The sequence below is a fragment of the Pelobates fuscus genome, chromosome 10 (assembly GCF_036172605.1).
Source record: "Pelobates fuscus isolate aPelFus1 chromosome 10, aPelFus1.pri, whole genome shotgun sequence".
NCBI classification, from domain to species: domain Eukaryota; kingdom Metazoa; phylum Chordata; class Amphibia; order Anura; family Pelobatidae; genus Pelobates; species Pelobates fuscus.
This window is the reverse complement of record NC_086326.1, coordinates 25,979,508-25,993,259: the sequence shown is the minus strand read 5'-3', so window position 1 is coordinate 25,993,259 and position 13,752 is coordinate 25,979,508. Positions and strand designations below refer to the sequence as shown.

At 38.0% G+C, this 13,752-nt stretch overlaps 1 protein-coding gene across 1 annotated transcript; it reads left to right on the top strand.

Annotated features, from left to right (window-relative positions):
* Positions 1-369: 369 nt before the first annotated feature.
* CCNJ (cyclin J) lies at positions 370-12,844 on the top strand. The gene is made up of 6 exons (XM_063433634.1): positions 370-522; positions 1,435-1,544; positions 4,120-4,330; positions 8,874-9,173; positions 9,276-9,435; positions 11,964-12,844. The coding sequence occupies exons 2-6, from the start codon at positions 1,476-1,478 to the stop codon at positions 12,379-12,381; spliced, it is 1,158 nt and encodes a 385-aa protein (XP_063289704.1). The 5' UTR covers positions 370-522; positions 1,435-1,475; the 3' UTR covers positions 12,382-12,844.
* Positions 12,845-13,752: the final 908 nt, after the last annotated feature.

Sequence of the window (13,752 nt, the reverse complement as noted above, 5' to 3'; positions counted from 1 at the left end):
ATAATAATAATAATAATAATAATAATAATATTAGGCACTGTGTCCCTATGTAACCTACAATCCCTGCCTGGTCCATCCTCTCACAGCACAGCTGGCCCCTGACTGAAACCAGACACTGTCCCAACCAGACGCTGTCCCTCCCATCTCCAAATCTCTCCCCCCCCTCCCCTCTCAGCCCAGGCCGCTCCCTGCCCTCACTCGGTCCCTTTAACTGAGACGCCTACGGCTCCCCGAAGGACCCAAACTACATGACCGGTTGGCATCGCGTTCCCGAGTCCCCCGCGGCCGATCTGTCACGCGAGCCACGATTGGAGGGCCGGCGCCGCGCCGACTGTAAGCCGCGCTGTGATTGGCGGAGGGTCCCAGCGGCATGTGTGAGAGTGCAGGGCTTTGTATACAGTGGCTGGAACTCGGCCCTTTAACAATGGATGGTGTGAGCCAGGCGGACTGATGGACTGGGGCAGCTCGCAGACTGGGGGCCACGACATGAGCTGGGGGTCTTGGAGCTCATCACTGACTCAGGTTTGTGGGGGGAGGGAGCTGGGGGGCTACATGGGGCTTGTTTAGGGAACTTCTATGGGGAGGGGGACTATAGGAGAGACCCCCACATATCTAAACTATGTGTGACCCTGATTATCCCTCTCCTAGTACTCATTGCAAGCCTGGCCTGCACCCAGAATTAATATAATATAATATAATATATACCTCCTGTGCATATATAGTGTATATTATATCACCACCACAATAATATAATATCTGTAAATATTATTACTAACATCTTAACTTGCATCCCACTAAATCAGCCCTCAGTATGTTTTACCCCCTATTTATTTTGTAAAAAAAACAAAAAAAACATGGATGGATACAGTATCTATTCTTTAATTTCTGTTTGTTGATCTTGGTTCTAAACATTCTCTGACTCTCTCTTTTTATGACAACTTGGAGTAGGGGGTTAGAGATTTTGGTGTTGTGTCTTCTAAAATATATTATTTGGCATTTCAACATTTTTGCTTTAGTTAAAATATGAAAAATTAAAAAAAAATACTTAATTCTTAAACTATATAAATGCATTACTGTGAGTAATTACATTTTAGATTATAGAGAGAAGGACATTGATTTTTTTTCTGTTTTTGTAAAAATTTTTATCCTTGTAAGGCAATTGCAGAAACATGTAGATTTGTAGAAATTCCACTTTTTTTTTTATTTGAATGGATTACAGGTGGGCTGAGTAAGGTCTCCCCCCACCCCCCTTGTTCGAGACTGAAGGGTTAATCCATTGGTTGCCTTTAATTAAGTGCAAATAAGGATAGGGGTAGGGTTTTATGTAAGATCACATTTGAGGAACTCTTTGTATGTAAACTGAAGCTGAACAAGTACTTGAATTTAGCTCCCTTGAGTAAACCTGCTCATTCCAACTTACCTTTTATGTTCCAGGAGTGACTTTGGCTGCTCTCAACCCTCTGATTACCCCAGAAATGGAATTGGAGGGGCTATGGTGGAAGGGGCAGCTAGCTGCTGATATCCATCAGACACTGAGATATAAAGTAAGTATATGTCCTATTACCTGCATGTCTGTCTTGTCCCAGAGAATGAATCATTTAGATACATTGCCTGTGTGTGGTCTGTGTTTACATTCATATAGAATGGCACCCTCTCATCTCATAAATAAGAATTTTAGCGGCCTCTGTGTTTTTGCTGTAGAAACAAAAATATAGTTCTCCTATGTTTTTGATTTGATCAGAGTTGATCTTTTTTCTAATAATTGTTGTCAATGTGTTTTTTTTTCTTTTTTATTTCAATTCCTTTTGTCTATATCTATTTTTTATTTATTTTTATTTGACTTCCTTTGTACTAAATTAAAATTCTGTCATGGGAGGTAATAACCCAAGTTGATCCTCCTGTAAGGGATATTGCCCCAGGGCTGGGTCTTGGTGTCTTATTGTCCTGTGGGTCTCCTGGCTGTGCTCTGCTTAGACCAGCTGGTAGCTTCCCAATTCTCCCATTTCACACTGCAGTGTTAAGTAGCATGGTGTCTGCAGATCCCCCAGGTCATATCTGTTTGAACATACTTTCTGAGCAGGCAGAGGGGTGCTGCAGCAGCAAATAGATTTTCACGGTTTTAAATCCTTTTGTTAGTCAACAGCAGGCCGGGACATCCCTCATAACCGCAAACTGGCCAGCATTTCAAACACACATATTCCCTTTGTTTTTGCAAAGGTCGTTTATTGAGCGTAGTGTGGATTTTCACTTTAATCTTAATTGTTGAAAGGCTGAAAACTGGTCACTTAGAAGTTTGTGAGGTTTGTAACATATAGCTGCTTGCATCATTTAAGTTCATTTGTTCTTTTTATTTTTTTGCCACCTCCTTTTTAATTCTAACGGCCACTCAACTGAGTGGATTATATTGCCATGGCAACTCACATTAATTATTTTTGATGAATTGTGGTTTCTTACACGCCAAGCATGTCTATAATCTGGACAATTGAATTGCTGCTCTTGGCATATTACCTACATAATAAATGATTAGATGTATGAGGATAGAATAAAACAATGTGAGGTTTTATTTTATTATTTTGTAGCAAAGAACATTATTTTTTAATAACTCTATTTAATGAATTGTTGGTGGACTGTTTTAGTGCTCCCAAATATCTGTGCTTTGTAAACAAAATTTTGTGAAATTTTAGTTTTTAGTTTTTTGTTTTTTCTCTAAATTGCATGCTATTAAACAATTTGAAATTAATAAATGCATATTTATTTTTCATGCACTCATATCCTTGTCTGTAGAGCTACATACTTCTTTAAGAAATTAACTGTCACAAAATCCATTGAGATTGCACGTTCTCTCTCTCAAATCTTTTTTTGCAATCCACTTGCTCTTTCCATAAATTAATGTTTGCATAGCCGAAAAGGAACATTAAGGTACATTAATGGATCGCCTTAAAATCAGAGCGTATGTTATTGAAACAATTGCCATATTTTGCAGTATTTCAATGTGATAGAAATACGTGATTTATTTTTACTTTTTTTCCAATTTTGCAATTCATTTCTCAACTCTACAAAAACTCTAAACAAGTTTAGTGAATAATCCCCAGCTGTCAATTCATTACTTATTCACTGCTTGGTGAATTACACCCCCATTCCTATTGTAGAACAAGGGAAAATAGCTTTTACAATGGGTGGAGTGGAACATCCAGCTGTGATTGAGCTGAAAGTTGCAGAACAATCAGGTAGCTGGTTTAAGTTTATGCTAAAATAGAGGAGAAGCATGCAACACTTCAAAGTCTTCTAATCTTCCTCCAGAGACTTGGCTGGGTTGATGTGAATTGCAATCCTGAATAAATTGTATTAAATATCTGATATATAGTGGCAGCATCATTTCAAAAATAAAAAGAGAAGCCTTTTTGAAATCCAAAGCCAAGAAAACTTTCATTTATGGGAAAATTTTACTTTAGTTGTCGAAGGGGTAATAGATCATGATGATGTAACAGTGTATGCCTGCGATACAGTATGTAATGGACTGGTAGACATTATTTGGTTTACAGCAGTCTCTTCTAGCGGAATTTGATCTTTTTAGTTTGTTTTAGAACGGAGCTGTTTAAAATGCCCAGCTATTTCAAACTCAAAATCTCACAATTCTTGTGTTTTTTTTTTTAAAGTTCAGAAATCATTTTATAAATGTTTTATTTCTTTAATTCCATTTTGATGGACCAGCTCCGATAAAGGAATGTAATTGTTAAGACATTGCTTTGAGGGGTCTATTCCGTACAGTGTGAATTTCCAATTTTACACAAATGAATAAAAAATCGGTGACTGAGAATTTTGTTGAAATTTACTATGAATTCCCGAAACATCACATTTTTGTGAATATTTATGGTATTCTCTCCCTCTCCTCTCCAACTGGGTATTGTGGAGAACTGACAAAGACAAAGTTTAAGGCCCAAATGTTTATTTTTTCCACTGCATCTGTTTTGGCTACTTTGGTTCACAATGTTTGCAATTCCCTTGTCAATTCTCCCCAATTCACATTCCCCTGGATGTTTTCAGTTTACTGATGTTATAAAATTCCTAGTGTAATCATAGCAATGTTTCCTAATCTTTGTGCTATCTCTGTTTACTTAGGAACTAAGGCTTCCTTCCTACAAAGGGCAGTCTCCGCAGCTGACCCTAAGACGCTACTTTGCAGACCTGATCGCTATCGTCAGTAATCGTTTTAAGCTCTGCCCAACAGCCCGACACCTTGCGGTTTACCTGCTGGATCTGTTTATGGACCGATATGACATTTCTATCCAACAGCTACATATTGTGGCTTTATCCTGCTTGCTTTTAGCAAGTAAGTATTATTATGTGAAGTTGAATGGAACTTTTCCGAAATGCTCTTTGAACTGTAATATGACAATTTTTTTCCTTTTTTTTTTTATATAATTTTTCTTTTATATCGAACAGGGGAAAGAAGTGTAGTAATTTGTAATTGTTAAAAAAAAAAAAAAAAAATTTAAACCTTAATTCTTCTATTTATTTTTTTTCACGTCTTTTAATTTTGGTGCATTGTTGATTTTGTATATATCTTTAATTACTTCCACAAAATTATGTTTTAATCACCTCCCAGTAAAGTCAGGTGTGTTTATAAATCCTGACTTTTTTTTTTTTTTTTTTTAAGGTGTGATTTTCTTATAGCAGCCCTCTAGTTTTTATACTAATCACACCTTAAAGGGGCACTCCAAAAATCAGCTTGGATAGATTTTCAGTTCGTTAAGCTGGATATATACATTTTTTTTTCCTACTAATTCACTTTCTACATAATGCATAAAGTGTGTGAAATGCCACTTGGTGTGTACATTTTTTAATCTTGACATTTTGTCACTACAGGGCTTACATTTTTTTTTTATTTTGTTTAACACGATTATCCATGCGTTGCAAGTTACTTGCTGCTGTGAGCCTGGGTAATCGCCAACCCACTGAAGGCGACTAGTAATTTTGAGGCATGACTTGTACTATCTGCAAGTTACCAGACTCTGTAGAACTGTATTGCAGTGTGTGTGTGTGTGTCTTGTTTTTAATAGAAATGATGTACTTGGTGAGCTACAAATATTCATTATTTTTATCTTAATTGTTTTGTGTTTTTTGTTATTTTTTTATTTATTTATAAGTTTTTAAAACACTGCTATTGAGTTATGTAATCTTTCAACTTTCTCAGCCAAACCTAATTCCTTCATAATCATAATCCACAGCGGCTAATGATATTTGCACTAGAGATGTTAATGAACTACATTTCTAATAACTGTTATGGGAAAAGAAGCTGCCAAATGCTCAGAGTGCCAAGATTGTCCTCTGTGTCTCTGCTGCTTTAATAACTTATCACATGACTAATACGTAAGAAATGTCTGAAAACGCGTATATGACACAGGGTGGGGATTGGCGCCTATATTCTTTGAGTTTCAGAATGAATCACTTTATTTCTTCGTTTGCCAGAGTGAGACTGCTCCTTGTTTACTTGGAGTGCTGAGAAATCTAAGCGATATTCAGCATTGGCAACCTACTGACCTGCTTTTTAACCAAGTACCCTATAAGGCTATTAAGTAAATTGTGACTTGTCAGAAGTTCAAAGTGAGTTTACAAGTTTTGTGCCTCAATAACTAAATTAAAAAATTTAATCCATGTTAGCTATGTTTTATGTTTAGCTCTTTTAGTCTGAATTTTAATTTTAAATTCACTTTGAATTCCCCAAAAACTCAGTTTAGTGAAATCTCTTTGAATCACTTTGATTCTTTTTAAAGATCTGATTTAAAATTGTTTTATTGGATCCATGTGCTGGTTAGAAGGGCTGAGTCCTTTTGAATACAGGGTGGTGCGCCTCCAACTGTGTAGCTATTCTTGTTGATTTTACTTTCTAATTAAAAGACCTATTTTGTTCTGCCAATTCGTATCCCTCCCCCCTACATTAACATAGCTCATATTTTTATGACTATTAAGTGGCGTTAATTTAAAACTGCATTTTGGTCACTAAGACGCGCTGTTATCATTTGCTGTGTGTTGCATATATTTGAATAAAATGTATTGCAAAACCCACACAGCACATTAATCTTATTGAGATGGCTTTTGTCTAGCCAATTAATGCATTCGAATGTTGGAGCAATGAATATTCAGAGTAATAGGATAGAATTGGTTTCCTTATAGAATTTAGCTAGATTGTTTCTGTAAAGGTCACATGGAGGTTGGCATCTTTAAGAAGTGCTTCACTGTTTGCACTTAAACAAATGTCAAACCTTTTGATGGAAATGGCTTTCTCCATACTCCCTGGCTTTGGTAATACGTTCACAACAATTTGTTTCACAGCAAAAAGGGAATTGTGCAACAATTAGACAAAAAATATATAAATTAAGGGGACCTCCAACACTGCTAAATTTGCAGATATTAGGATTTATTTTTATAAAAAATAAAAATAATTTTAAATGTTTTCAGCTGTAAGTGATGGAATGTAGAGAAGCAGCAGACAGAGGAGTCCCCTAGCACCATAACCTATAAAAAGACTGTTCTCTAGCTTTAAAACCTCTTCATTGTTTAAGCTTAAAATAACATAATTAAATATGGTAGCTAGTACTAGAATGGCCGGGCAAGAGGTTGCACAGTTCCTGATTCGTTAATCATTATCCTTTATTCCATGTAATCCAATTATACTTTTTTTTTTTTTTTTATTAAAATAAAATTTTATATATATATATATATATATATATCTATATATCTCTCTCTCTATCAACTCACATAAAAGAGATTTGTTCTGGCAGAGTGGATATGCATAAACAAATAGGTTCTTTGTTAAATGGACTCTCCAGTGCCAGGAAAACTTGTGCCCCTCTCCCTCCCATCCTATGTTGATGAAGAGGTTAAAACCCCTTCAGTGACTTACCTGAATTCAGCGCCGATGTCACTCTGCGCTGGGTCATGCTCCTCCCCCACGTCAGCTGGTGGGGGCGACCTAAAGGGAGGACTTAACCCTGCAAGGTAATTATTGCCGTTTATAAAAACTGCAATAATTACACTTGCAGGTTTAAAGGTGATAGGCGTTTGCACCCAGACCACTCCAATGGGCAGAAGTGGTCTGGGTGCCTGGAGTATCCCTTTAGGGCATACTTCTGATATAAAATACTTTGCAAATATATATCTCTATCTCTAGTTTACAACTTAGTTTCAGATAGGGGTCATCTGGCTAAACTGCACCGTGGGTAGTCAGTGGTTGGGTTACAGGTTCTGTAGTGGAAGCGGCAATAGTCTTATACTGGATGACAGATGTGGTTTATAGCTTCACCACCTTAGACAGGCTATTACGGCTATAACTACATATGATACTGCATAAAGGTGGGGGAGAGGGGGGAATGGGATATTTAGGTTGAATAACCTATCGCGCTAAGGGAGGACAGGGCGCAAGTACCCTATACTAGCTGTGCGTTAAAACTAAAGCGGAACATAACACAAAATAAACATGGTGTGTGCACATTGTGCCCGATTAGTGACACCGGTAGTGTCCACTGCAGGAGGGTCTAGATGGGGCTTCCTGGGAATGAACGGTGCCACCGCTGCCGGATTAAACCTATGGGGTGTTTGCTCTGCTGCACGGGGCCCTGTGTTTAACCCAGTGTCCTGAGGTATGTTCAGGGAGGTCACCAGCGCCTTAGCTTCGGCCATATCGTGTATGATGTTTGTCTTCGTCCTTGAGGACCAGGAGCGTATGGGCGAAGCGCCATCTGTATTGAATTTGGTGGTGTCTTAGCAGAGTTTTGACGGGAGCTAGTGCGCGCCTCTACGCCATAGTGCCACCTAAGAGGTCCACAAAGAAAGTGAGATACATCAATTATATCTCTTTTGAATACAATGTAACAACATGCATCTTCCAATTCCTTACTGTTTCACAAACACCTTGTAACCCTGGTCTGTTGTCATGCTGGATCAAAGAACAGATCGTGTGGTATTTTTTTTTTTTTATGGGACAAAACAATAAATATTGTCACAAAATATGTGGTAACTAGTTTGATAGAACAAAAATCACAAAAAACCCTAGGTCGAAATTTTAAGAGTATTTCAAGTGCTCGAGGGTCTAAAAAGAGCAGTAACTTCCATACATTTAGATATTGAGGAGTGTTGTGTACCTATATTTTTAATGTAGTAAAAAAAATCTGTATTTTAGAGAGTTTAAAGATCGGCTCCCCCCAGATTGTGGATGTCAGGGCTGAGTTTAGCAGTGGGCTTTTGCTACCTAAAGTAACTGCAACGTGCGGTTTTTGCTCTCATTTTATTCTTATGACTGACATGCCATGCAAGAGACTGTAAGCCCCCATACTGCAGTGAGGGTACTTGCGTGCATGACACACTGTCATGCATGCGTACATTCTGCATTCTCATCAGATGTATTGAATTTTCTAGAGCATCATGGGTAATAATGTCGCTCGGAACACAGAAGTGCTGCGTACATAAGTTTCATTCTTACCTCTGTTATAGTGCTCAACCCAGTAAGGATTTCAGTAAAATTCACTGGGGTGAAGGCAAGAGAAGCTGTCACTTTCAGGGGAGACTAAGCAAAATCTCGCTAAGGGTTCATGCAGAAATATAGGGGCATGAAAATGCTTACACCCTGCATTGTAGGCTCGCATGATATTCTGGAACATATTTGAGTTTTGAGTCCATTCACCCCTCCAGCTGTTAAGCTGTAATGAATACTTTACCTCAAGGCACGATAACTTCTATTAAACCGTCTTTACTCTTTCATCTTTCCACAAACCTACAGTGTTTTCACACTTTACTAATGATGGTTGGTTGTCGAGAGAAACCATGTATCATGGACCTCGACGCTACTTATTAAATCTTTTATTTGTTCTCCTCAGGTAAATTTGAAGACAAAGAAGATCGTGTGCCAAAGTTGGATCAGCTGAATAGCCTGGGGTGCATGACCAACATGAATTTGGTGCTAACTAAACAGAATCTACTTCACATGGAGCTTCTGCTGCTAGAGACCTTCGAGTGGAACTTGTGCCTCCCAACGCCAGCCCATTTTATTGAATACTACTTGTCCATTGCTGTTCAGGATACTGACCTCCATGATGGCTGGCCCATGATCTGTCTGGAGAAGACAAAGATCTACATGGCGAAATATGCTGATTACTTCCTAGAAGTTTCTTTGCAAGGTACATCCACCTTGGCATTGTTATTATGTTGAGGATTTTTTTTGTTTTTTTTGTTTTTCTCCTGTGCTTTGGATCTTATAGTTCGCTTTCATTTTTTTGCAGATCACATGTTTTTAAATTATGTTCCATCGCTCGTGGCAGCTGCTTGCATAGCGGCGTCTAGAATTATCCTGCGGCTTTCGCCATCCTGGCCCTCAAGGTTAAATCGCCTTTCTGTGTATACTTGGGAAATCCTTGTGCCTTGCATCGAGAGGTTACTGGTGTAAGTACCATCGAATTTGTGGGGCATCATTGATTTAATATAATTCTTGTACGTTTTAGGTTTTTTTTGAGAGGGGGCAGGGAGTTATTGTTTTTTTTTTTTTAAAGTGGTCTGGTTTTAACGCATATGGACACATTGTAATATTGATCAAGGGTCATTATAGAGCATGAGGTCTGGGATAAAAAGGAGGAGGAGAAATGATTTTGTGTGTGTGTGGAGGCCTGCGTGGTTGGTTTATTTCTTGTTTGTTTGTTTTTTGTTTTTTTTTGGTTTTTTTATGTAATAGAGGAAAATGTAAAAGTATTCTGAGTTGAGTTGCAAGTGTATTGCCTAGTTTCGTTATGGTAATTGTCTACATCTATTTCAGTCTTGCAAGTTGTTGTATTTGTCTGCTGTGCCATATGTTTGGAAGAGGGGTTTACCTTAAAGGCACACTGCACTGTATGCACCATATCCTCTTTCACTTTGAAGCAGTTATGGTGCCTTCTTCTCCCTAGTGTCATCCCACTGTTCACGTGCATTCCCTCCACGCCCCCCAAACTTTTCTGCAAATGCCTCTTTCAAGGGACAAACGGGGAGTGTCCAAGCTAAGGAATATTTGCCACTTGCCATCACATTCTTAAAGGGACACTATTACAACCCATGATTTTTAATGTTTTGTGTACTTATCCCTATATTTAATATGTATTTGTGATGTATCAAAAACTAAACTTTTAAATGTAAAACTCCTCGGCATCCATTGTTTTATAAGCTCTCTCCTTTGCACCTCGTTGTCAGCAAAAAAGCAAAGCAGACGGAGAAATGAAACGATGTTTCTGTTCTCTTCACTTTTAATGTTTGTCCTGCATTTGCATTTTATAAACTGATTAAAAGGTCATTTGCCAAGTCTTTAATATAAATTGGATTAAATTCAGCCCAAACACAAGTTATAGATGGTTTTTCAGTGACCGTTCTCCTTTTAAATGCAACTTCTTCAGCATGGTACCTCTGGCACTGTTTATCCTTTTAATATACCTACGTAACTATCCTGTTCTGCCTTATTTACAGGGCAATTTATACAAACAAAGCCATACTGCAAACCATTATCCATTTTAACGTTAATCCACATGTTAGGTGAAGGTGTCTTTCTTTTCTAATTTTTCCCTGGATAACTCTTGATTGTCGTTTTTTAAATCTCTGCAATCTCTGCAACATCTGGTGCTTGAGGGGTTAAGAATGTATTTCTGTTTTTATAGTGTTTTTCCTCATTAACTCCCACTAAGATTCTTAGAAGACCTCCAGGGTCTTGTTTAAAGCGTCTTCCCATGTTTCTCCAGTCCCTTTGTAATGTACTCTGCAACCCGCGTTGCAGAAACAGTGTGAATCCAAAAACAGGAGGAGGCTCCATGGCTGGGGCAGATGGATAATCAAAACGACACCCACAGGATGCTAACTTCTCAGATTTCTGTGTGCTCCACACACACGCTGTATTAAATGTCTGTACTACATCTGGGTATACGGTTACCCTTTCACTGCTACAGCAGCATCTGTTTTCACATTGCGCTCTTTCTGAGCGAGTGCACCAGGTTTGAAGGCTGGGTGGAACGATGGGCACAGTCTTTGCATCAGCACTCCCAGATTACAATAACCGTGGAAGCATGTAATGCTACGGTGAATGCTTTCATGTTGCCCTGGTTGGTAAATGTCAAAATTCAGCGTATTTTTATACCTGGCATACAAAAGCCCAAGATACTGCATCGATTCCTGCCTAAATTAATATGACTAACTAACTACTTGAATTTCTAGAATCTCCCCTATAGCAATGCAAGTATTGCAAGCAGCATTTATGTATAAAATATAGTTATCTGCAAAATTCTAAATGTAGAACAATGTTCCATTGGTTTCCATGACGATTGCTCTACATCTAGACCTGTGCTCCAGAATGCCTCTCTAGAAGTAACCCCTGTAGAATCTTGGAATCGGAGCATATACAGGTTGTCAGTGGACAGAGCTTGGCTCCAGACTGTACATTAAGTTATTTTGGTGACTCAAAATTGGGGCACCATAGATATATTAAGTCTGTTATGATGGCCATGAAGCATAATTTGTTTTGTTTTTTTTTTTAAACCCATTCAGGATCTTGCAATAACACATTTCCTATATTCTGCCCTGAAGGTCCTAATATCATGTGGACTTTGTACAGTTATTTTTGTGTTTTTGTTTTTTTCGTTTTCATTTTCTGTATATGGTATAAAGACACCAAAAAATATCTAGCGATTTTAATACTTTCACATGTAGACTGTACAAATCACCAAATTCCATTTATTATTGTGCAAAATTTTATTTTTATTTTTTTTATTTTACTAGTGGTTTTTTTTAGTGGGTTTTGTGTTTGTTTATTTTGGAGCTATATTGATGCATACAAACCTATATATTGTTTTGTTTTATCCAATAGCTGTAGGATATACAAAGTATCTTCACATCTACTTACCAATAAGGGAATTAAAATATGCCAAATATGACCCTCGTAAATTGTATCTTTATTTCAGTGCTCATGACGGGGATGTCAAGGAAGCTAACAAGCATAAGGTACAACTGGGACATGCAGCAACGCAGTGTCTTTTTCCTCCTCCGTCCCCTGCGCCTCCACAGTCGCATGTGCAACAGCACATCCCGCAATATCTGCAGTCTCAGCCTTCGCACCAGCTGCCGTTTCACCACCCAGCACCTCAGCAGCAAAGCTGTCCACAGATTGTATCAACCGCCCATTCATCAACATTTCCATTGCAAACCTGTACATCCAGTAACCCACCTATCATCCAGGCCCGGGGTCACATACAGACTGCTGGCAGCATGTCGTTAGCTACTGTACCAATAGAAGTGAAGCCTTGCATAGGCATTTCATACAATAGGAGCTACCAAGTGAACGGACACTACCCCTGCATTACACAATGTTTCGATAGGTGATAACAGCAAATGTGAAAACGGAACTAACTGCCGATCAATACATACTGTGAAGGCGAAAGTCAAGTTGGAAATATATATTTTTTTTTTCTTCCTTATTTTTATTTTTTTTATGTTTCCAGAAGTATATCTTAAAGATGCCACAAAGTGTCTGTTACAAAAAGATGATAAATCTGGATTTATACTACATTATATTATTCTAGAACCAAACCACTTTTTGAGCTGCTAGAGTGCAGAACGTCTGGCCTACAAAAGGATAAATCAGGGAAACTCGTGTATTACACAACATGGCTTCTTTCTATGAAGGACATTTGCAGTATTAATTGTGTACATTGTACTGTGGTTAGCGTATGTTATAGCGTGTTACATTCAAATGCTCCACAACTAATGTTCTTAGAGGTGCCATTAAAGTAAAACAAAAAAATGTTTTTGCTTTAAGGGAAGCAAAAGTTTATTTCTAAAAAGCATTTTGTTTTTGGGGGGAAAAAAATGTTGGTTTGGTTGTTTTGTTTTTTTTGTGGGGGGGGGGGCAGGGGGAGGAGGTTGGAAGTGGAGGAAGGTGTTTTGTTTTTTATATAATTTTTTTTTTTTTCTTCTTCTTCTCTCACCCCATCACCCTTCCCTTCTCTTCTTCCATATTTGCTTCCTGCTGAAACACACGGGTAGATGCCCTAGGGTAATTAAACAGCCCAGGTTGGATTTCAACCACGTCTCCTTATGAGGGCAAATTTGTAATTGAACTGTCACAAGTAGGTTAATTATTTTAAAAAAATAATCTGCCCTGCAAGCAAATGGTAAGCCGCAAAGTGTGTTGTGCAGGCTCACTCATAGAAAACTATGAGGGTACCAGTACTATCTCTTTGGACATGATGTGCGTACACATTTTAAGACTTTGTACTGGCCGTGGGAAAGCTATGATTTCAGATTGCGGGGTAGTAGGCTTTAGTACAATAATCTGAACTAAGAGCCAAGGTTGTTATGGTGGATTAACCTTTTAAGGACAGGATATTCAAATTGTACCATATGTCATGTCATTGGTCCTTAGTTTAAAAAAAAAAAAGTGCTTGCCATATTTTTCCAAATTCCAAAATGCATTTTTAAAAGTGGCTTTTGGTTCTATAACGTTGAAATGTATGTCTGTAAATGTAAAATCTAGGGGTTCAATCACTGCAGCTTTGTGTAATTATAATATTCTATACAGGTGAATACTTATTAACCGTGATGTTCTAATTCAATTTATACCTCACCGGAAATAAAGCAATAATTCCATACTAACTCAGGGAAATAATCAATAATATATATCCATCGTGCTGCTGGTGTATATTTAACATACGGTTTAACGTGTTAAGAGTCGCTTCTATTAGCTAAGGTCTA